Raw genomic sequence first — 24,593 nt, forward strand, 5'->3', positions numbered from 1 at the left:
ACGTGAAAATCACTTCCTTTCTGCTAGACTTTTGGCCACATACATCTGATGTTTAGATACCTTTCTAATAAATAGGTAGTTCTCCCTACAGCCAACATCATTCCGATCTCTCAGTGCCTGTGTCTTAGCCTTGATTGTTCCATCAATCTTATCCTTCCACCTCCATGTTGCTCTCGCTTGGCTAGGACACACACACACACACACACACACACACACACACACATACACATAGCTGTTAAGATCAATGTGCAAAGTAGGGTAAATAATACCGTTTAGGCATAAAGATATATGATATATGTAGGTAAAAATCGCACAGTAAAAGAGGGAATAAACAAACAAAATATACTACACGAAGTAAGAGAAGCTAAATCAAGATCCTGAAAAGCGTAGCCAAACAGAACAACAATTAAGCACGTGTACAATAATAGAGGATCATTGGGCGATTTGGGTAACACCTTTTAACAAAGGGAAAGTACAAGAATAGAAAAGAAAGAGACTTGCCTTAACTTTTACTCTTATGTGATTTTGACACACAGACACTCACTCACTTTCTCTCACACACACATGTATTTGCGTGTGTGTTAAACATAAAGAAGAATAGAAGAATACAAATGAGGATTTTTTTATTGTCGTTAATGTTATAGTTTAAATATTTCTCAAGTTTGATAAAAAGAAAATCTTATAAAACATGATGGAGTTCCAATTCAGATGTGGTTGTTTGGTTTGTGTGATCAGGGGTAGTGCTCTGATTGAACGTGAGTGATAAAGACGAAAACCATTAACTCCTAAATCAGAATATAGGAGTTAATGTGTGATCACTGCTGAAGTTGTACTCCACATTCTTTACAAGTGGTGTTGCCACATTCAAAGACCATGTTTCAACGTAACTCCAGAAATACTGTACATGTGGTTGTTCTTTGAGCTGCTGGTACTTGGACACCAAAGATGAATCTATGGTATTGACTTGGGGCCCATCTGAAATAGTAAAATAGTAAATATAGAATTCTATGTCTGTACATTTTATTAGAGATATCAGAATCAGAAAACAGTTAAGAAATATTCAGAATCAGGAAACAGTTAAGAAATATTCTCTAGAAAAGAATTTAACATTCTTTCTTTACCAAATTTCTTGAAGACTGTCTTTTGTTCTATCTTATGTAATCTGTTTTTAATAATTTTAATTCAAATTTAAATTTGAACTTTCCATCTTAATTAGATGCAAGAACCTTTTGTAAAGTCATTTTACTAAATCACTCCAAATTCTTGATTATTTGCGAAATTATTTAACACACAGAGGTATTTTTAAAAGTAGTAATATGTTACGAAAAATGAAATGGTTAAAATGGGTTAAATAAAAGTGTGTGTTTATGTATTAACTTTATTTACACGTATATGTTGTGGACCTCTTTTCCTCTTAAATATAGATTTCCATCTTAGATATTCAAATATAACTCACTGTATCTACAGTAAAATTTTAAAATGTCAACATTTCAGAATATGGTTAGATGATTCACATTTTATAACCTCACTAATCCTTTAATTAACAACTCATTAATTATCAAAAGTGTTCAGTAAAATCCACAAAAATGGACACATCCATAAATCAATAGCTAACATTTTCATATAAAAACTATATTTGTAAACAATAAATGTTTACGTGTACATAACAATTAGTTAATTTGATATAATGGTTCCTTAATCAATTTTAATGTATTATTATATAAATGGTTGAGTATTCCACAGACATTTATATCCTGATGCAATATGTGACGAAGCTGTCTCTTTCAAGTGCAAATCATCTAATATGCTTCTCCACAATTTCACTTTCAATGTTTGGGTTAACCCGAGGCTACGACAGACAACATTGATCCAGGGACATTACTGGCGCACATCTAACCGATTCCAGAGTAACAATAGACTCTGGTAGGATTTGAACTTGCAACATAAAGAGACAAAACTAAAAATCGTATGGTAATCATTCTGTATTTACTACAAGGGTCAAAGAAAGGGGTATTTTACGCGAAATGTAATGTTTTACATGAACTGAATGAAGTGAAAGAATTTGAACCCATAACACTGAGGTAATAGGTGAGATGAAGTAAAGAATCTACTCAGATACAACAACATGCTGTAAAAGATAGTCTCACAGCAACCCATGGTGGGATTGTGCAGATAACGACTCAATAAAACTACATTGAAAAGATGAATGAAAATGATTTGGATATTGTAGATTATTGCTGACTTACAGTAGAAAAGGTAATGCAGAGATGTGGTAATACGATTATCCACGACATTGACTTCAGCTTTTGACAACAAGAGCACTTTCACATCGCCTGTGCTTTCCCAACTCATGCCGGATATATATGTGCGACACCATCTTTATTCGCCACATTTACTTCAGTTTGTATAGTAGGAGCTGCTTCATCACGTCTATGTCTCCATTACTACTAGCCAGATATAGAGGTGTCTTACCATCTTTATTCATCGCATCTGTATCAGCGTTAGAGAGTAATAGCTGCTTTACCATGTCTGTGTGTCCCTGAGCACTGGCTAGATGTAGGGGCGTGTTACCAGCTTTATCCACCGCACTTACATCAGATTTAGAGAGCAATAACTGCTTCACCATGTCCATGTGTCCACCAAGGCAGGCCAGATGTAAAGGTGTGTTACCATCTTTATCTACAACACTTACATCAGCTTTAGAGAGTAGTAGTTGCTTCACTATGTCTGTGAGTCCATGAACACATGTCAAATGTAGGGGTGTGTTACCATCTTTATTCGCCACATTGACGGCACCTTTATTTAGTAGGAGCTCCTTCAAGATATCTATGTGTCCACGATCACATGCCAAATGTAGCGGTGTGTTACCATCTTTATTCGTGGTATTTACATCAGACTCAAACAAGATTAGCTGTTTCACCATGTCTGTATGTCCCCTACGGCACGCTAGAAGTTACCATCTTTATTCTCCACATTGACAGTAGCTTTAGCTAGTAGGAGCTCCTTCAAGATATCTGCGTGTCCATGACCACAAGCCACATGTAGAGTTGTGTTGCCATGTTTATTCGCTACATTTACATCAGGATTAAACAGCAGAAGTTGTTTTACCATGTCTACTTGTCCGTGAACACAGAGCAGAAGTAGGGGCGTGTTACCATCTTTATTCACTACATTCATATCAGGGTCAAACAGTAGTAGGTCTTTCAGTATGTCTCTGTGTCCACAACGACAAACCAGATGTAATGGTGTGTTACCATCTTTATCTTCCACATTAACATCAGATTTAGAGAATAGGAGGTGCTTAGCTATGTTTGCGTGTCCATGACCACAGGCCAAATGTAGAGGTGTGTTACCATCTCTATTCACCACATTTACATCAAGTTCAAACTGTAATAGCTGTTTCACTATGTCCGTGTATCCATCAGGACAAGCCAGGTGTAGCGGTGTGTTACCATCATTATTCAGTACATTTACATCAGGTTCAAGCAGGAGTATCTGCTTCACCATGTCTGTCTGTCCACGAACACAGGCCAGATGTAGTGGTGTGTTACCATCAATATTCGCCAAATTTATATTAGGTTTAGATAACAGTAGCTGTTTCACCATGTCTGTCTGTCCACGAATACAGGCCAAATGTAGCGGTGTATTACTATCATTATTCACCAAATTTATATTGGGTTTAAATGACAGTAGCTGCTTCACCGTGTCTGCATGTCCACGACCACACGCCAGATGTAGAGATGTGTTACCATCACTATTCACTAGATTTATGTCAGATTTAGAGAGCAGTAGCTGTTTTACTGTGTCTGTGTACCCACCACGACAGGCCAAGTGGAGAGGTATATTACCATCTCTATCTGTCACATTTACATCAGGTTCAGACGTTAATAGCACTTCAACATCTGTGTGTCCACCAGAGCAAAACCAATGCAGGGGTGTGTAACCATATTTATCCTCCATATTTATATCAGGTTTAAAAAGTAGTAGCTGTTTAATTAGGCCTGTACTTCCATTAATACACGCCAAATGCAGAGGTGTGTGTTTGTACTTATTCACCAAGTCGACATGAGGCTCTTTTAGTTCTTCCTCATCGTCAGTAATTTTACCACTGTCGAACTGATCCGGAGATATTTTCCCACTTTCTTTCAATACAGGATCTTTAGATTTGGATTGTGATTGTTTTTCACCAATGTCTCTGCTTTCATCACTATTGAGCAAATTCAGAGTTTTTTTCCATTTATTTTTCACCACAGGAACTCTTGGATTGGACTGTAGTAGTATCTTAGCAGCGTCTTTGTGTTCATTAATACAGGCCAGATGTAGGGGTGTGTTCCCATAACTATTCACTACCGTGACATCAGGTTTAGTAACTAGGAGATGTTCGATAACACCAATGCGTCCCCAACGGCAGGCCACATGTAGAGGAGTGTTACGACCTTTGTCTACCACATTAATATCGGGTTTAAACATTAACATCTTCTTCACTAGGCTCGTGTTCCCAACACTACAGGCCACATGGAGAGGTGTGTTACCGTGTTTGTCAGGTATAGTGATCTGAAAAAGAAAGAAGACATATTACAAATAATGTCTAGATAGGGTGGTACAAGAACAGAAAGAGAAAAAGTGAATCAAAGTCATAAACAGGAGTAATGATGATAGTGAGGGAGAAATAGTGAAAAGGTGAGGTTTATATTGTAATTATGCTTAAAAAGGAGCACCTACATCCGCTATATATATATATATATATATATATATATATATATATATATATATATATATACATATACATATACATATACATATACATATACATATATATATATATATATATATATATATATATATATATATATATATATATATATATATATATATATATATATATATATATATATATATATATATATATACATATATATATATATATATATACATATATATATATATATATATATATATATATATATATATATATATATATATATATATATATATATATATATATATATATATATATATATATATATATATATATATATGTATATATATATATATATATATATATATATATATATATATATATATATATAGGCGCAGGAGTGGTTGTGTGGTAAGTAGCTTGCTTACCAATCACTTGGTTCCGGGTTCAGTCCCACTGCGTGGTACCTTGGGCAAGTGTCTTCTACTATAGCCTCGGGCCGACCAAAGCCTTGTGAGTGGATTTGGTAGACGGAAACTGAAAGAAGCCTGTCGTATATATGTATATATATATATGTATGTGTGTTTGTGTGTCTGTGTTTGTCCCCCCACCATCTCTTGACAACCGATGCTGGTGTGTTTACGTCCCCGTAACTTAGCGGTTCGGCAAAAAGAGACCGATAGAATAAGTACTAGGCTTCTAAAGAATAAGTCCTGGGGTCGATTTGTTCGACTAAAAGCGGTGCTCCAGCATGGCCGCAGTCAAATAACTGAAACAAGTTAAAGAGTAGAATAAAGTCTGAAAAGACAATGTGGAGAGTAGCTTACTTTATCTGGGTTCCTTTTTAGAATTTCGTTAACATAGTCAGTGTCCATTTGCATAATTCTCTGCGTAATCAAATCAATTGCCATGTTGTTTTATTGAAAGATGCTGAAAAGGAACGAAGGAAAAATAATTTGCAAACGAAGTCTTCTCTTTTGCACATTACATCTGATTCCTCTTCTGCACAATTTTTCTCTCAGCATATTTGGAGTTTGTTATGATGCATACTAACATTTAACATGAAGCAATGTGTGTGTGTGTGTGTATGCATACATACATATAAATATATAAATATAATACATATAGATATATAGTGCAAGTAAATATGTGCGTATGAGTGTGTGTGTGTGTGTTGTTTGTGTGTGTGTGTGTGTGTGTGTGTGTGTGTGTGTGTGTGTGTGTGTGTGTGTGTGTGTGTGTGTGTGTGTGTGTGTGTGTGTGTGTGTGTGTGTGTGATCGAAGCTTCGAATTCACTCAAAATACAATTATTGTTAATCATAAATTTGCATTCTATGAAAGTAACTGGATAAATGTCTTTGGATAAATGGAAAATTGGTTTCGTTATAACTGAACATAAAAGAAGCACGCACACACATACACGCACACACACTCGCACACGCACACAGACACACACGCACACAGACACACAGGCACACAGGCACACATAAATGTGAGTGTGTGTGTATAACGTATATATGGTTATGCATATATGCACATATATATGTACGAATATACATGCATATTTATATCAACACACACAAAACACACACATACGCACGCACACACAAATAATATGTGTGCGTGTGTGTGTGTGTGTGTTTAACATAGTAAAACTATTCTATTCCCAGAGCTACATTTAAATCGTGTCCCAGTACAAGAATTAAGAACAAAATATTCCACCTTACCTTAAAACCAGGGAATATTCAGCTGGCTATATCTTTTAAACTTGTCAGATGCAATTTTGCTTTCTTCTATAAGATTGAAATGTGTTGTCTTCGTTTATTCTCAACAAATAAAGCCATTCATTTTAATATTTCCTAAAGTTTTATCTCCATTTTCCCCTCCGACTTCCAATTCTACTATACCACTTATTCAAAATCTCTTATAATCATTTTTTTTTTCAATTGTATACATTTGTTTAGTCAAGTGTGAAATTAAATTTGCTTGGAATTTTTTTTGCGAGAAAATATAATTCATTTCATTGACTACAACTAAGCAACCCATACAATGGTTGAAAACCAACAATGTTTGTATACATACATATATGTATATATGTATGTATGCATCTATATATATATATATATATATATATATATATATATATTAGGTTGTTTCAAATGAAATTTCGTATTTGAAATAACAATAAAATGTTTCAGAAGTGTTAGAGAACTGATTTATTTCATCAAAGTATGATCCATGTTCATTTATGACGTTTACCTAACTTTTCATTATGTCATATGTTCCATCTTTAAAAAGAAAAAATTCATTTTTTGCTGCGATAAACTGTTCGACTGCTTCAATTACCTCTTCTCTATTTAAAAATGTTTTATTGCTTATGAAAAGCTCAAAATGCTTAAATAAAATGCTGATCAGTAGCAGAGATATCAAGAGAATAGGGAGGATCTTGAAAAATCTCATAATTCAGGCTTTTCAACTTTTAGACTGTAACTTGAGAAGTGTGAGGAAGTGCATTGTCACGGAGCAAAATTGGGTCATCTCTATTCACTGGGCTGGGTTGTTTCTTATTCAAATTCTCGTGCATACAATCAATTTCCTGACCATACGATGCTGCTGTTACCGTTGTTCCTTATTGCAAAAATGAATAATGAATAACTCCCTTCGCAGACCACCATAGAGTGACCACTAACATCTTGTGTATGTAAACAACAAAATGAAACCATTGATCATGTAGTTTTCATATACAGTCTTCTTGCGCCTACAGAGTATCTCAGAGTATCTGCCCCATGATAAAAACTATTGGGAACACAAGCCACCTCGCGTGCTTGAAAATGACTCTATCCCATTCCTCACCGTTCAAACTGGCAGAAAGATAGATGCGAATAGGCCAGACATTACATAAAAGGTCTTCAGACAAAAATCATGCGTCCACATCGATATGATTGTCACAATCGACGCACCAAAAACTGAGCAAGCATAAAGTTCTTGAAATAGAAATTGGCAAAATGTGGAGCCTCAAGACTAGAACAATATCTGTTGTCATAGTTGCCGTAGGAATGATAGCAAAAGGGGCTGATTGCTAGCCCAGCTACCAGGAATTCCAAATATGGTAGAAATCCAAAAGACAGCGCTCTTGGGAACTGCCCGTACCCTACGTAAAATACTGCCTATGTAAACTCAAACGTTAAAACAAACTCATAATTTTCTTATGTTTTCTTAAACATTCTCTAGAACAATACTTCGTGGAAAACCAAATATATGACACCCTAGGCATAACACCAACTTGAATTTCAAACTTGTTGTCTCTTGAGGTCTCTGGATGAAACTTGGAGCCAACTTGTACAAATACAAAGCTAAAGTCAAACATATAACAATAATAATAATAATAATAATAATAATAATAATAATAATAATAATAATAATAATAATAATAATAATAATAATAATAATAATAATAAAAAAATGTGGAATCTGAAGACGAAAACAATACCTATTGTCATAGGTGCCCTGGGAATGACAGCGAAACGGGCTGATTACTACCTAGCTCAGATACCAGGAAACCCCAAAATGGCTGAAGTTCAAAAGATAGTGCTCATGGGAACTGCCCATATCCTACGTAAAATACTGTCTCTGTGATCTCAAATTTTAAAGCAAACACATGATTTTCTTATGGTTTCTTAAACATTCACTTGAACAAAACTGTACAAATCCAAATATATGGTACCCTAGGCATAACACCTACATGAACTTCTAACTTGTTGTCTCTTGAGGTCTCTGGGTGAGACTTGGATCCAACTTGTACAAATGCAAAACAAAAGTCAAACATAAAATAATAATAATAATATGTTATTAAAATTTTCATATGTATCCCCTTCCAACATAAATGACCATGTGTTTGCACCTAGAAAGTTCCCCTCCGAGGCACAATTCCGGATAAGACCAGCGATTAGATATGCATAGCAGCCATCCCTCGCACGTCACTGTGTCGTGCTCAAGAACACAACAAACAGCCTGGTGCAGGAATCGAAATATCATTACCTCATGATTGTGAACCCGACGCTCTAACCCCACTGGGCTATGCGATTTCACATGCGTGTGTGTGTGTGCGAGTGTGTGTATGTGCGTGTCAGCGTGTATATATATATATATATATATAAAAAATTAATTAAGGTACTCAGAAACCTGGATGTTTGTACATTTACAGATTTTTATTAATGTCACATATTAAATGAAGCGCTTTTCACCTAGTCGTGTAAACCTACACGACTAGGTGAAAAGCGCTTCATTTAATATATGACATTAATAAAAATCTGTAAATGTACAAACATCCAAGTTTCTGAGTACCTTAATTTTTTTTTCTATATAATTTCTGTACATCACCTCCAAACCTTCAAATATATATATATATATATATATATATATATATATATATATATATATATATATAATACACATATATATATATATATATATATATATATATATATATATATATATATATATATATATATATATATATATATATATATATATATATATATATATACATATATATATATATCCATGCACAAATACATCTATATAAACACAAAACACATGTAGATACACATATACGTACGCACATACAGACACATACATACACACACACATTCATATATATATATATATATATATATATATATATATATGTACATATATATCATAATAAAGCAACTCTATTTTCAGCGCTCCATTTAATTTGTGTCCCACTACTACAAGATTTGAGAGAAGAACGTTTACAACTTACCTTAAAACTAGAAAATATTAAGATGGCGATATCGTTCAAAGTTGTCAGACGTTGTGTTTTCACTTTCTCCTGCACGAATGAAATATGTTGTTTGTTTTCCTTTACTTAAACTATATACCTATGTCAATCAGGATATAAGGTTTTCTTTTCAACAAATCAAGTTGTCAGATTTGATCTCTACCTTTCACTCTGGCTTGAAACACTCTACCACACCAATTAATTATTCAAGAACTTATTTTTACTCACTTCTTTTTCAAATGCATAGATTTTGAAAATGAATACGTTTATTCAATTGTGAAATTCGTTTGGAATTTATTATGAGAAAGTGGTTTTCAATTCATTGAATAAAAATATAACAAAGCAGCCTATATATATATATATATATATATATATATATATATATATATATATATATATATATATATATATACGCAGGTTTCTGTAAACATAAATATATATCCAAGCCTCTTGTTTGAGACGACTTAATCGTGAAACCCTTTGTTAGATTTTTTTATGTGGCTGTTTTATTGTATAAGTAGTTGGACACACCCAAGTAATGACACACACACCTGCAGGTGTGTATGTATGTAATTGTGTATGTATGTATGTATATATATATATATATATATATATATATATATATATATATATATATATATATATATATATATATATATATATATATATATATACAAACACACACACATATATATACACATATATATATACACACGCACACGCATATATTTATAAATAAACGTGATTGTACCTTTGATTGTGTGTGTGTATGTATGTATGCATGTATGTATGCGTGCATATATATATTATGGATTCCCAGCAATCCTCCTAAAGAAATGCAAAGGGGCTGTAGCAAGACCACTGCAGGTACTCTGCCAAAGCTTCCTTGGAAAACCTCTTAGAGAGGTAAAGGAAAGAGTTATATGTCATATCCATAAAGGTAGTAGTGGAGGCGCAATGGCCCAGTGGTTAGGGCAGCGAACTCGCGGTCATAGGATCGCGGTTTCGACTCCCAGACCGGGCGTTGTGAGTGTTTATTGAGCGAAAACTCCTGAAGCTCCACGAGGCTCCGGCAGGGGATGGTGGCGAACCCTGCTGTACTCTTCCACCACAACTTTCTCTCGCTCTTTCTTCCTGTTTCTGTTGTGTCTGTAATTCAAAGGGTCAGCCTTGTCACACTGTGTCACGCTGAATATCCCCGAGAACTACGTTAAGGGTACACGTATCAATGGAGTGCTCAGCCACTTGCACGTTAATTTCACTAGCGGGCTGTTCCGTTGATCGGATCAACTGGAACCCTCGACGTCGAAAGCGACGGAGTACCAACAACAAAAATCTATGTATGTATGTATGTATGTATGCGTTTGTGTGATCCAGTTCAAATAATGCTAATTGCATAGAAATGCAGTGTGAAAGGTTTATTGAAAAGAATCCTTGAATGCTTCAAGTACGAAGGCCTTTTGTTGTTTCACTTGAAATAACATTTTGAACATAGCAGTGTGACGACGACCAGTTTTTCAAGTTTTTTCTCGTACAACGCCTTGAAATTTTAGTGCAAAAGCAATGATTAAGCATTCGTATTTGGTGGTAAACAATCATTATTGTCGTTATTACACACACACACTCACACATTCACTCACACATTCACTCACACACAGGCATGTCTATATTTCAACCATAAAGGTGTAACAACTTACCATTTTTTATGTGTCTTCACTCCTATTCTATCTATCTATCTATCTATCTATCTATCTATCTATCTATCTATCTATCTATTTATCTATATCTATCTGTCTGTCTGTCTGTCTATCTATCTATCTATCTACCTATCTACCTATCTATCTATCTATCTATCTATCTATCTATCTATCTATCTATCTATCTATCAATCTATCTATCTATCTATCTATCTATTTATCTATCTATCTGTCTATCTATCTATCTACCTATCTATCTACCTATCTACCTATCTATTTATCTATCTATTTGTATATATGTATATATATAGTATATATATATATATATATATATATATATATATATATATATATATATATATATGCATACATATGGATGTATAATAAATATATGTATACATACGTATGTTTGTATGAATATGCACATCTATGCATGTAAACATATATGTCCTAATGTTAGTTTATATGTCAAGTTATATATAGAAGCATTTTAACATTGCACAGAAGAGTTACTCAATACTGTTTTACGAAGATATATGTTTATTAAACTTTTGTATGATAATATCTGATAGTGCTTTCCAAGTTTCGGTTTCCTGGACTCCGTCAAACTATTCAACAATTATATGAAGTTTTCTTGTTCATACAAACGTGTTGGCTGTACAGCCTTTTTGTTTGTTTATTTCACCGTTTCGTTTTCCTGTCTTGTTTTCCGTCCGCCACTACCCTCCACGAAAACAATTTAATTTGTGTTCGTGGGAAGAACCATTTTAACGATGCGTACTGCCTTAATTCTTCGAAACGCCGGAGTTTTAATGGTGGCAGCTGATGAAGGGGATGTTTCTATGTGGCCTGCTTGTTTGTTGCACCCTGTTTACCATTTTGTCCTTGTTCTTTTGCCACGTCATGTACCCAGTTATGTATCTATATGTACATGTAGATGAACGTATATACATACATGTACATATATATGCATATACTCATATATTGTTTGTATTATAGGTATATATATATATATATATATATATATATATATATATATATATATATATGTTCGTATGCATGTATGTACAGTCCATTAATATACAGACATACAAGCATATACTTATGTATATGTGTGTGTGAGAGGGAGATTTCATGGGTGTAACCATTCAGAATAAGTCACAAGACTAAATATTTTATTTGATTTCAATTTAAATATGTTTACGTAAAATATATACATACCTACGCATGTTTATGCAGACATACAAACACATACACTTATACCCACACATATGCAGAAATACTTATGTATATATGTATGTATCTATATATCTGTATGTGCCTTCGTCACTTTATTGATAAGATACAAAGATATTCGAAATTGCATGAAGATTTACGTTTGAAAAATACTAAGATTACGAAATAAGTATAATATTGAGCAAGAGGAGCAGCGTGAATGTAAAAGAAGATAAAATGAATAAATAACAAAATATCCTATTCTAAATTTAGCTTTATTGTTTGAAAAGAATTACAGTCGTATATGACGAACCTCACCACGATTCTTTCAACTCCGTAACAGAAAGATTCGTAACTGTAATATCTGAAACAATAGTGAAATTATCGCCAACTGAAGAATTAATTCTTTGAGATAATGTATAAACTTGTTGCTGCTGGCACTCCGTCGCTTTCGACGTCGAGGGTTCCAGTTGATCCGATCAACGGAACAGCCTGCTCGTGAAATTAACGTGCAAGTGGCTGAGCATTCCACAGACACGTGTACCCTTAACGTAGTTCTCGGGGATATTCAGCGTGACACAGAGTGTGACAAGGCTGGCCCCTTTGAATTACAGGCACAACAGAAACAGGAAGAAAGAGTGAGAGAAAGTTGTGGTGGAAGAGTACAGCAGGGTTCGCCACCATCCCCTGCCGGGGCCCTGTGGTGCTTTTAGGTGTTTTCGCTCAATAAACACTCACAACGCCCGGTCTGGGAATCGAAACCGCGATCCTGTGACCGCGAGTCCGTTGCCCTAACCACTGTTGCCATTGCGTCTCCACAATATATAAATATTCTTCTCTTATATCTAGTCGTCTCATCTCACAGTTTCGATGTAGAAGAGAATAGTGTGGTTTTGCGTGTATATATGAATGTATATCTACGCGTGGGTATGTTTATATGTATGTATGTATGTATGTATGTATGTATGTATGTATGTATGTATGTATGTATGTATGTACGTATGTACGTACGTACGTATGTACGCATGCATGCATGTGTGTATGAGTATAGTAGTACCTCAGTTTCGGAACAACTCTGATCGCAAATAAATCGTTCTGGGTAGCAAAATATAATTTCTTGAAATCAACGTTGCAAAAGAAAAGGGATGTAATAAGAGTGACCTTTCCTTACAACCATCATAGTTGCATGCGCAGTAACTGTGTTTGTCGTTCGTTCATAATTTTTCTTTTTCATCAGCAATCAAAACAAGTTTGGAAATATTATTCTTTATGAAAACCATTTATGACGATATCTTTTATGAGATGTTTGCAAGGTTACGAATGACTAAAATTTGACAACAGAAATATTTTAAAAATCGCAAACACAAATAACGAAACACACTTAGTAGATGTGCGTAGACTGTTAATGGTAATAAGCGAAACTCCTAGTTTTTGAGTCACTCTCTAACTTTGATCACATAATATAAGATATAAAATAAGAAAGAAGACATATTTATCTTTTGTATTAGCGTAGAAATCAATTAATTTCACTTTCTATTGATCTATTTTTTTAAAATTTAATTTAAATCCTTATTTAAGTCTTGCCGGCGCTTGAGATATATTTACTGCGGAATAATCATTTGTACCTATCAAATATTATGTCGAAATAGCCCACAAAACTATCAGAAATTTTCAAATGTCATTTTTTCCTCGTTGGAGCCTTTCTTTTATCAAATAAATCTTTTCATATGTGAGTGTGTAACATAATATTAACTTAGTGTTTGTCGTTGCTTCCCACTCCAATGTACACTTTTCTATATTTCATTGTCATCCATTCATGGCCTTCTCGCTTGTGCTGCTAATATGAAATTGCGACTTGATTTTTTTTATTCCACCTTTTTTTTTTTTTATTTAATATAATGTTTTTCTCTTTCTTTCACCTGTCATAAAATAAATACTAACCACCAACACAACCTATATTTGATTGTTTATCTACTCAGACAGAGCTGACCTATGGCTAAACAACATTGTGAAGACACCGATGAAGCCTCTACAAGGTTGTTTGTTTGTTTGTTGTCACTCCGTCGCTTACGATGTCGAGGGTTCCAGTTTATCCGATCAACGGAACAGACTGCTCGTGAAATTAACATGCAAGCGGCTGAGCACTCCACAGACACGTGTACCCTTAACGTAGTTCTCGGGGGATATTCAGCGTGACACAGTGTGACAAGGCTGACCCTTTGAATTACAGGTACAACAGAAACAGGAAGTAAGAGTGAGAGAAAGTTGTGGTGAAAGAATACAGCAGGGTTCGCCACCATCCCCTGCCGGAGCCTCGTGGAACTTTAGGTGTTTTCGCTCAATAAACACTCACAACGCCCGGTCTAGGAATCGAAACCGCGATCCTATAACCGCGAGTCCGCTTCCCTAACCACTGGGCCATTGCGCCTCCACTCTACAAGGTTACTCTATCTGCAATAATTAGTTCCCACAATTACCTCAAATTACGCCTTTGTAAAAATGTTATAGCCTATAGACAGGAGGACCACATTTGATTCTTGTGATTAATTTGTATAAAATTGTTTTATATTTTAAAAGTAATTCTTACAATCTTAACCAAAAAGCTAAGATATTTGTTTCATTGCGGCAAAGGTAAATAAAACATTTCTAGGATGTTTATTTGTAACTATAGAAGTTAGAATCATTTCAAGTTGCTACTGGTAACATGTCATCCGGTACAACCTCTTGTGTAGCTGAATCATCATCAGTGACTTAAACTGCTTCTCCAAGGCCCTTTCCAATATACAATCATATAATGATTTCTTTAAAAATGTGTATCAGACACTCATTTATGATAAATAACCAGGTTTCACCATATTAATGACATCAATTAATCCTAACAAAATGCAAATGGTTATTTCAGTCCCAAACGCAACTAAAATCATTCTGGGGATTTGCAGAAACGGCAGGGAAAAGAAAAACAACAAAAGCAATAAAAATGAATACCAACACTCCTAAAACAAAGTTTGAGCACTAATTATAATTAATTAATTAATGTATATATGTGTGTGTGTGTGTGTGTGTGTGTGTGTGTGTGTGTGTGTGTGTGTGTGTGTGTGTGTACGTACGTATGTGTGTCTGTATATCGTTCCTTCTCTCTCTCACACACAGACGCACATACATGTGTGTGTGCATGCGTGTGTGTGTATCTGCATGTGTGTGTTTGTGTGTGTGTGTGTGTGTAACGATAGATAAACAAAAAGATAGATAAAGAAATTGATAGAAAGGAATAAGCTGTCTCTAGTTTAGATTCCCTTAAGTATTTTTCTGCGCATAACATATCTGTGACCATTTGACATTAAAGACACAGATGACACGCTCGATCGTGCGCATTTATATAAATTGCTGCTCCAAAGCTTCATTATTCAGTTGGGCATCGAAGACTTCGGTTTGGCTTCGTGGAAGAACATGTAAGTACATTGCTTATACATGATCAAAAATTTTTTAAATTCTGTATTTAGTTTTAAATTGCAAAATTACATTTCGCATCTACTAAAAATATATTACGGAGATGTACTTGCATAGCAAGTGACCTGATCTGAGATCGTGTGCTGGAACGAAAACAATTGCAGCGTGGAAGGTGTTTATAAGCAATTTAAAATAACACACAAAAGATTCACTTCAACATTTAAATTTAATTTGTCAAAATATTTTCGTTGCTTTGAGACCGCGACCTGTTCACTGACAAAATTCTTTTCGATTTTTGGAATTATTACATACATGCAAAAATTTATGTTTCTTCAGTAAACCGAATCTTTTCCTTTTCTTCTACATCGTTTGTCATTTCATACTATTCTAGTTCGGAAACACTTGGAATTACTATACTGGAAAAATACTCCTCCAAAATTCTGTTTTAATGTCTCGGTCATAACACTTTCAAGTCGAATAAGACTACAATTGTTTTGTATTCCATATTTCATATTTTGTATTCCATATTTCATATTTTGTATTCCATATTTCATATTTTGTATTCCATATTTCAGAACTTAAGTGATTTTTTTTCTGTAATTATATTTATATAGTTTACCGTTTTTAGTATTGGCTTTTTGTGTTTGTTTGTTAGTCGCTGTTTGTGTTTCTATGGAACTCAGTGCATTACTTTGCGATGGGGCTTATAAAGTTGCTTAGACGGCCGAACATGTATCGATTTCATTTCCCTTTTTTCCCTATTCCATTTCCCTTTTGTTACTTTCAATAATTCTAGGAGTTCCTTGTGGAATAGCCACTCTTACTTTACAAAGCATTGATTCTCTTTAGAATTCCAGCCGGCTTAAAAGCGTTTAGGCGACAGGGAAAACGCAAACTTATTAATGGTGATGGCTTGGCTACTGACATAGTAGTCGCCTCAGATAATACCGTCCTCTGCTCTACTGAAGCGGGCCTGGCTGCCTATCGACGCTACTTTACACCTCAGACCCATTCTTTCACACAGCTTTCAGGCGCCCTAGAAAGACATCCTCACTTCTCTGGGGTCTTTCCCTGCCAGTAGCAGCGGACGTGCCAATGGTGTCAGACGCGGCTACCTCAAGTATTGTTGCATCCACTTATTGCCCGAGCCGGGCGCCACCTGCTGAGGGCAACTACGATTCTCATTAACAGATTCATTTGCGGCATCCTGAGCCCTTATTCTCGAAGCATCTTCCTCTCATCCCGCCAAATCGTAGGCAATATCTTCCGGAGGCTCGTGGCCAAAGTTATCTGCAGATTTATCACATCCAAACTAGGTGAGAAACACAACCCGGTGCAGCTGGGGTAGCTATCAGATGCGAGGATGAAGCGCATGGTATTAGACAGTTCTTCAATAACTATCCTCTTGAGCCGACATCGAGCGATTCCCAGCTTGGCATGAAAAATGTCTTCAATTATCTGAACCGCGACCACTTGCACCAGGCCTGCCTCAACTGCCTGTCTACCCGCTGCCTATCTGCTGTCTTGCCTTTCGTACGGGGCTCCGAGCTCGCTCCTCACCTCAAATAAAGTCATACTGTTTTTGACTGGCATTCAACAAGGTGATCCATTGGATCCCTCCTATTCGCTTTCGGGGTGGACAGCATTGCTCGGTGCATCAAATCTCCCTTCGATGCCTGGTAGCTGGATGATGCAACGACAGTTTGAGAATTTCTGCCACGATCTCCGATCTGTGGTTCCCACTCTAGTGAAGATTGATCTGGAGTTATACTTGTCGTACGTTCACTGCTTCTACAGGTACAGGTGACTTCGAAAGATGCGTTCAGTTCTCAGATACACCTGCCTGCCATTCGCTCTTCAATCAGATCTAAGCTTCGCCAGATTGACGAATAGACTGAATGTGATCGACGTCCACCCAGCATTGTTCCTGTCAAAGAACTGCCTCACCATGCCAAAGTAATTGTATTCTCTACGCATTGCTCTTTGCTACAAATCCGTGTTTCTCTTCACATATCTCGACGCCTGTATCCAACGGGTCACTGAAGAGATATACAACATTTGGCTTGATGACACTGGATGGCGGCCTAAGCACTGGGCCATTGTGCCTCCACGTAGTAACACGAACACAGCGCGCTACCGTATAGAAGTGTGTATGAGCGGATCGAGACATTTAAAAATAACCGGACAAGCATGAAGCGCGAAAATGAGATACGATGCCCATCAGCCTCCACCACTGACATTCAACAAGCTCGTGAGAGGGATCTGATGGGGGTCTATCGATGAGGTGGTCATCTTTGTTCCTCGAAGAATCTGCAATATAAATTAGATAGTATCGGAGTGTCTGATATCTTGCATTTTCTTCTTTTACAGATTAATCTACGCATGAAAATATGTTCCGGCAAAATTTCCATGTCATGTTGACTTTTGTGTTGCTACTATACCTGAGGCTGTTTTTGGAGGCTCACGCTGTTTCTGACGTTTGCAACTTATGTAGATGTAATGATGATACTACGCGTATAACTTGTAGATATCTCAATTTGACTTCTGTTCCACAGAATATTCCCCACGATGTTAAATATTTGTAAGTATTTGACAATTCTTTTTACATATTTTCCACATACAATGTTTTAAACTGTCATTGACTATGTGCTTGGCAAATGCCTTATAGGGTTGATCTCACAGCTTTAAGCACCATATTATGTTGTAGTATAACAAGTCATTATGTTACTTGCTATGAAATCAAGTAGACTGTGTGTCTCAATACACATTGACTTATTTGTTGGCACTCCATCGGTTACGACGTCGAGGGTTCCAGTTGATCCGATCAACGGAACAGCCTGCTCGTGAAATTAACCTGCAAGTGGCTGAGCACTCCACAGACACGTGTACCCTTAACGTAGTTCTCGGGGATATTCAGCGTGACACAGTGTGACAAGGCTGACCCTTTGAATTACAGGCACAACAGAAACAGGAAGTAAGAGTGAGAGAAAGTTGTGATGAAAGAGTACAGCAGGGTTCGCCACCATCCCCTGCCGGAGCCTCGTGGAACATTAGGTGTTTTCGCTCAATAAACACTCACAACACCCGGTCTGGGAATCGAAACCGCGATCCTATGACCGCGAGTCCGCTTCCCTAACCACTGGGCCATTGCGCCTCCACAATATGAACATTGTTGTTGTTGGCACTCCGTCGCTTACGACGTCGAGGGTTCCAGTTGATCCGATCAACGGAACAGCCTGCTCGTGAAATTAACGTGCAAGTGTCTGAGTACTCCACAGACACGCGTACCCTTAACGTAGTAAACATTTCATTTTTTATTGCCTACTTCGGCTGGAAAACATTTTAGACTAATCAAAGCCAAACACGAAGTGCAATACAATTATATACACAGATACATATATACATGTATAGACTCATGGGCATACACATGCGCAGTCATTTGTGCCTAACATACACCACAATATATCTAATCCTGTAAGTTGTAACTTTAACGTTGCACAGTTCACACTTTCTTTAATCCTCTTCCTAATATATTTATACCAACAGCTTTATAAACAGTGAAGTTTCTATTATGACAACCCACATTCGTTTATATATTTTATTGAGCCTACTGTCTTATTTTACTGATATTACTATTATTATTTTGTATATTAATTTCTATATATTCCCTAATATCTTTTAATAATCATTATCATTATCATCATCATTTTGACCCATCATTATCATCCTTTAATTTCACTTTTAGTTATTTTCTTCCCTTCCTGCATTTTATTAATTAGATATTATATTAAATATTTTATCCCAAACCTCTTTTATTACTATTTCTTATCAATTCTCTTTTATCTTACAGAGATCTATCCTATAATAAAATATCGAATATTGGAAAAGAATCCTTCAAAAATCTTTCCAGTTTAGAGGAGTTGTAAGTTGAATCAGTCTCTCTAATAGAATCTCTTTCATTGTATATTTATAAATAATTTATGTTTACCCATATTTCTTCTCCGTCTCTTTGCCATTCTGTGTTTCACATTTTATCCCACTATATGTTTGTGAGTGTGTGCGTGAATGTGTGTAAAAATATGAGTGTTCTCTGCATGCAATTGATTGTACATATTTAATATTTGATGATAAATCTCTTCTATATCATTTTTTATCAATTGTCTTTTATCTTACAGAGTACTATCCCGTAATGAGATCTCAGAAATTGAACATGGCTGCTTTGATGATCTTCCCAAGTTACGCATTTTGTAAGTTCGAACAGTGTTACTGATCCTCTTTCTTTGTTTATTTCGAAATAATCAATGTTTTCCCATATTTCTTCTCTTCCGAATAGGAAAAAGAATAAAAATAAAGAAAAGGTGAATAAAGAAATTTAAAGGAATATACAGTTATACACACACACACAAAGGCCCATAAACACAGTTACACACATGATATTAAACGCTGATGTAGGCCTCAAACATTCATATTGTCACACACCTTCACGCACACACACTTCAGTCAGCAGCCTCGGGAGTTTCCGCTGCCTACGTACTTACGTATTACACCAGAAATGACGCCCCAGATACAACAAATGTTACATCGGTAGCACAGTCCGACCGCTCCACTTCTGAATGAAGGAGCGCCTCACTACCGACGCATCTTCCTTCCACAAACACCTCACCAAATACTTCAACACTGTGATAGATTCTTCCATATTGGCCTCGGAGAAAAACAATGGAAATCTTCATAACAAGGAAGCTATATTGGTCATCACACCGACAATTAATAGTCTAATAAACCACCATTTTACTGAAAATACAACAGGCCCAATGAAAATCGCGGGACAACAGTAAAGAAATTAACTTACCATGTATGTGTGTGTGTGTGTGTGTGTGTGTGTGTGTGTGTGTGTGTGTATGTGTGTGTGTGTGTGTGTGTATGTGTGTGTGTGTGTGTGTGTGTTATTTACATATCCACTTCTACTTTTTGTAATTCGTCATCTTCTTTATCTGTCTCATATTTATCGCGTTTCTTCTTTTTCGCATTTTCCTATTCCTGTTCTATTTTAGTACTTTACACTTCATCTTAATCATCATCATCATCAGGATCACCATCACAATCATCTTCACTCATCATCATCATCATCAACATCATTGATATTATTATCATGCATTATCATCACCAGCAGCATCATCACCCTCATTATCACAATCATCTTCACTCATCATCATCATCATCAACATCATTCATTCTTTCACTTTTAGTTGTTGTATTTCTCTTCTTGCTTCTAATTCATTAAGCATAACATTTATTAGTTTATCCCATGTCTATATTATTTCTTTACAATTCTCTTTTATCTTACAGAGATTTATCCCATAATCAGATCTCAAATACTGAACAAGGATACTTCGGAAAACTTACCAGTTTACAAACTCTGTAAGTTGGATCAGGCTTGTTGATACTCTTAAAAACACATAAAAAGCTGGCTGAGAAATTTAATGAAATATTAGCAGAGCCAGTGACAATGTCTGAATGGCTCATGGAAGGGAAAACTATTCTAATTCCCAAATCCACTGAAACGGCAAATCTACAAAATTACAGACCGATAACTTGTTTCCCTACAATTTACAGAGCCTTTACTGCAATAATATCGCAGAGAATGGGTAAACATCTGGTAGGAAACTTGCTTCCAGAGGAGCAATCAGGATGCTGCATGAGCTCATACGGCTGTAAATATCAGCTACTGATCAATAAAGCTATAACTGAAGACATCCGTAGAAAGAAGAAATATCTATGAGTCCTGACCGAAGTGTCTGTTTTCAATCTTTCCGCCGCATTTTCACTATAGTCTGTTCGTCGTTTCTTCTAGGTTCTTGTCCATATGAAGGAATGCAAAATGTTGTCATTTAGTCGGACCACGGGGAAATTTCGTGGTAAATTGCAATGACTCAGCGTCTGAAGATAGACTCCAAATCAGTCTTACTCAGACGCAAAATACTGACTTTCAACTAATCGAAACTGATCAGAGCTCCATTCATGCCGCATTCTTTACTAATCCCTTCGATGATGTATCTTGTGAGTAGGAAGTTATAGCGGAGAGATCTGTTTGATAAGACATATGCTTGAGCCTCAACTACCAGAGCATCGACGACAAGTGCCAACCCGTTCTGTTACCCGTTACAGTAGACATATGCCAAGGATTATCAAATATATCCGGCATATGAAGATAAATCGCATGAAGCAGCTCATCCTGCCCTGGAGGCCTCTACCTGGTGCAGCCCGTCATCGATTCTCCAATTTCTGTCAGATACTATCAGCCTGTTGCAAAACTGCACATCTTATATCAAGAGTCACGTCAGGCCATTGAATTAGACAATTAATTAGACATTGAATTAGACAATTAAACACTCGTCATTACCGATTCATCGAAGACCAAATTGTAATTTCCTGTAATTAGTTAATTAAACATGATATTTGATATTTCATCCCAGGTCTCTTCTATTTCTTATCCTTTTATATTACAGAAATCTACGATATAATGTCATCTCGCAAATTAAGCAAAGGTCCTTCGAGAACCTTCCTAGTTTACGCAGCATGTAAGTTAGATCAGACTTGTTGATACTATTTCCTTGACTGTATATTTCTAAATAATTAAACAATTCAAATAAATGAATAAAAATGGACAACACGAGGATATGTATAAAAAAATGTATTAGCTTGACGCTCGGTGAAAGGAGAGAGTTTGACGTTTCGAGCAGAGCACTTCGTCAAAAAGAGAAAGAGAAAAGTCCAAAGAAGGAAACGTATCCATGAATTTTTATGAGTATGTATATACTGAGAGACAATTAAGTGATCCTTGCTGATGATGCTACGGAAATAGCCGAAACTGATCAGTCAGTATAGAGAATTTTCGAATGGTGTTTGTACTTCATTCTTCTTTCATTTTAGTAATCAGCATCATCATCATCATGATCCCCATCACCATCATCACCACCACAATCATCATCATCATCAACGTCATCTTTATCGCTTATCTTCGTCAGTAGCAGCCTGATTTACAGCAACACCACCATCTCCACCAACAGCATTACACTCAGTATTATCACCATCATCGTTATCATAATCTTCTTCATCCCACATCGCCATTAGCAACTTCACTCATCATCATCATCAATTCTTTCACTTCTACTTTTTCTTCTCTTCCTGCATCTAATTCATTAGACATAATATTTATTATTTCACCTGTGCTATTTCTTATCAATTCTCTTTTATATTACAGAAGTCTACAAAGTAATAATATCTCGAAGATTGAACAAGCGTCCTTTGAAGACCTTCCTAGTTTACGCAGCATGTAAGTTGTATCGCACTTGCTGATACTATTTCTTTGACTGTATATTTCTAAATAATTAATGTTTCCCCATATTTCTTCTATGTTTCTTTGCCACAACAAACTCACATTTTCTTCTTATGATATATACGTGTGAGAGCGTGCGTGAATGTGTGTAAGAATATGAGTGTTCGTGAACTACAGTGTTTGATGTTATCTTCCAAGAAGATATGAGGCTGCAGGATGTATATATCTTATTAGATTATTTATTTGAAGATATTCGTAATAGGTTTAAGGTGGATAGGTCCAGTTAGAACAACGGAAACAGATACACATGCACACGTATACTTTTACTCTTTAGTCTTTTACTTGTTTCAATCATTTGACTGCGACCATGCTGGACACACACACCGAACATATGCACACACATGTATACATGAGTATATATATATATATATATATATATATATATATATATATATGAATAAATAAACTGGTAGATACTCATAAACAGACTCGCAAGTACACACGTAAAAGCATCCACACGTGCATACACATGAATATAGATAGATAGATAGATAGATAGATAGATAGATAGATAGATAGATAACTGTTCAAGCATATACAAATACATATAAACATATATATATATATATATATATATATATATATATATATATATATACATCTAAATACGCACAAAAACACATATATCTATTTGTACACATGCACAGATATGCATATACAAACGTGTGTACGCACATACATACACACACATAGACGTGTATATAGAGAGGTAAACAAATATTCACACATATAATCACACATACGCTGATAGTGATAAATATATATTCATATTTCATCACCATCATTATCATTATCGTCTTCACACATCACCTTTAGTATTTTCACTCATCATTATCATCATCTAATTCTTTCACTTCTAGTCCTTTTTGTTTTTTCGCTCCCAGTATCTGATTCATAAGACATATTTAATATCTTATCACAAATCTCTTCTTTATTATTTTTTGTCAATTCTCTTTTATCTTACAGACATCTATACAAAAATATTATCTCGAATATTGAATATGGAATCTTCGTAAATCTTCCCAAATTAGAGGATTTGTAAGCTGGATTTATCTTGCTAATACTATTTCTTTGACTTCATATTTCTAAATAATTTGTTTTCCCATATTTCTCTCTCTCTCTCTCTCTCTCTCTCTCTCTCTCTCTCTCTCTCTCTCTCTCTCTCTCTCTCTCTCTCTCGTTACGCCTCTATAACTCACATTCCCTCCCAATATGTGTGTGAGAGAGTGTTCGTGAACGTGTGCAAGAATATGAGTGTTTGAAGGCTACATCGTTGTTTGAAATTATGTGAGTGTGTGTGCATACGTATATATGTGTTTTTGTGTGTGTATATAT

At 35.6% G+C, this 24,593-nt stretch overlaps 2 protein-coding genes across 4 annotated transcripts in view; one reads left to right on the forward strand and one right to left on the reverse strand.

Moving 5' to 3' along the window:
* Nucleotides 1–606: 606 nt before the first annotated feature.
* Nucleotides 607–9,680, reverse strand: LOC106877984 (uncharacterized). Its single transcript, XM_089344940.1, is given in 5 exon segments — nucleotides 607–975; nucleotides 2,247–2,955; nucleotides 2,958–4,554; nucleotides 5,527–6,492; nucleotides 9,486–9,680. Coding segments are annotated over 3 exon segments (2,244 nt in total). The 5' UTR covers nucleotides 5,611–6,492; nucleotides 9,486–9,680; the 3' UTR covers nucleotides 607–975; nucleotides 2,247–2,392.
* Nucleotides 9,681–13,938: 4,258 nt separating this feature from the next.
* Nucleotides 13,939–24,593, forward strand: part of LOC106877983 (adhesion G protein-coupled receptor G4) — a 32,019-nt gene continuing 21,364 nt past the window's right edge. Inside the window, exons 1-8 of one of the 3 annotated variants that reach the window (XM_089344981.1) lie at nucleotides 13,939–15,864; nucleotides 18,233–18,443; nucleotides 19,713–19,784; nucleotides 20,038–20,109; nucleotides 21,209–21,280; nucleotides 22,369–22,440; nucleotides 23,124–23,195; nucleotides 24,225–24,296. In XM_089344981.1, coding sequence (XP_089201107.1) covers nucleotides 18,253–18,443; nucleotides 19,713–19,784; nucleotides 20,038–20,109; nucleotides 21,209–21,280; nucleotides 22,369–22,440; nucleotides 23,124–23,195; nucleotides 24,225–24,296 — 623 coding nt within the window. In that variant the 5' untranslated portion in view covers nucleotides 13,939–15,864; nucleotides 18,233–18,252. The remainder of the gene's footprint in view (nucleotides 15,865–18,232; nucleotides 18,444–19,712; nucleotides 19,785–20,037; nucleotides 20,110–21,208; nucleotides 21,281–22,368; nucleotides 22,441–23,123; nucleotides 23,196–24,224; nucleotides 24,297–24,593) is intronic. The other 2 variants (XM_089344983.1, XM_089344982.1) reach the window with 2 other exon arrangements.

The sequence above is a fragment of the Octopus bimaculoides genome, chromosome 29 (genome assembly GCF_046866305.1).
Source record: "Octopus bimaculoides isolate indiv1 chromosome 29, ASM4686630v1, whole genome shotgun sequence".
Classification (NCBI taxonomy): Eukaryota; Metazoa; Mollusca; class Cephalopoda; order Octopoda; family Octopodidae; genus Octopus; species Octopus bimaculoides.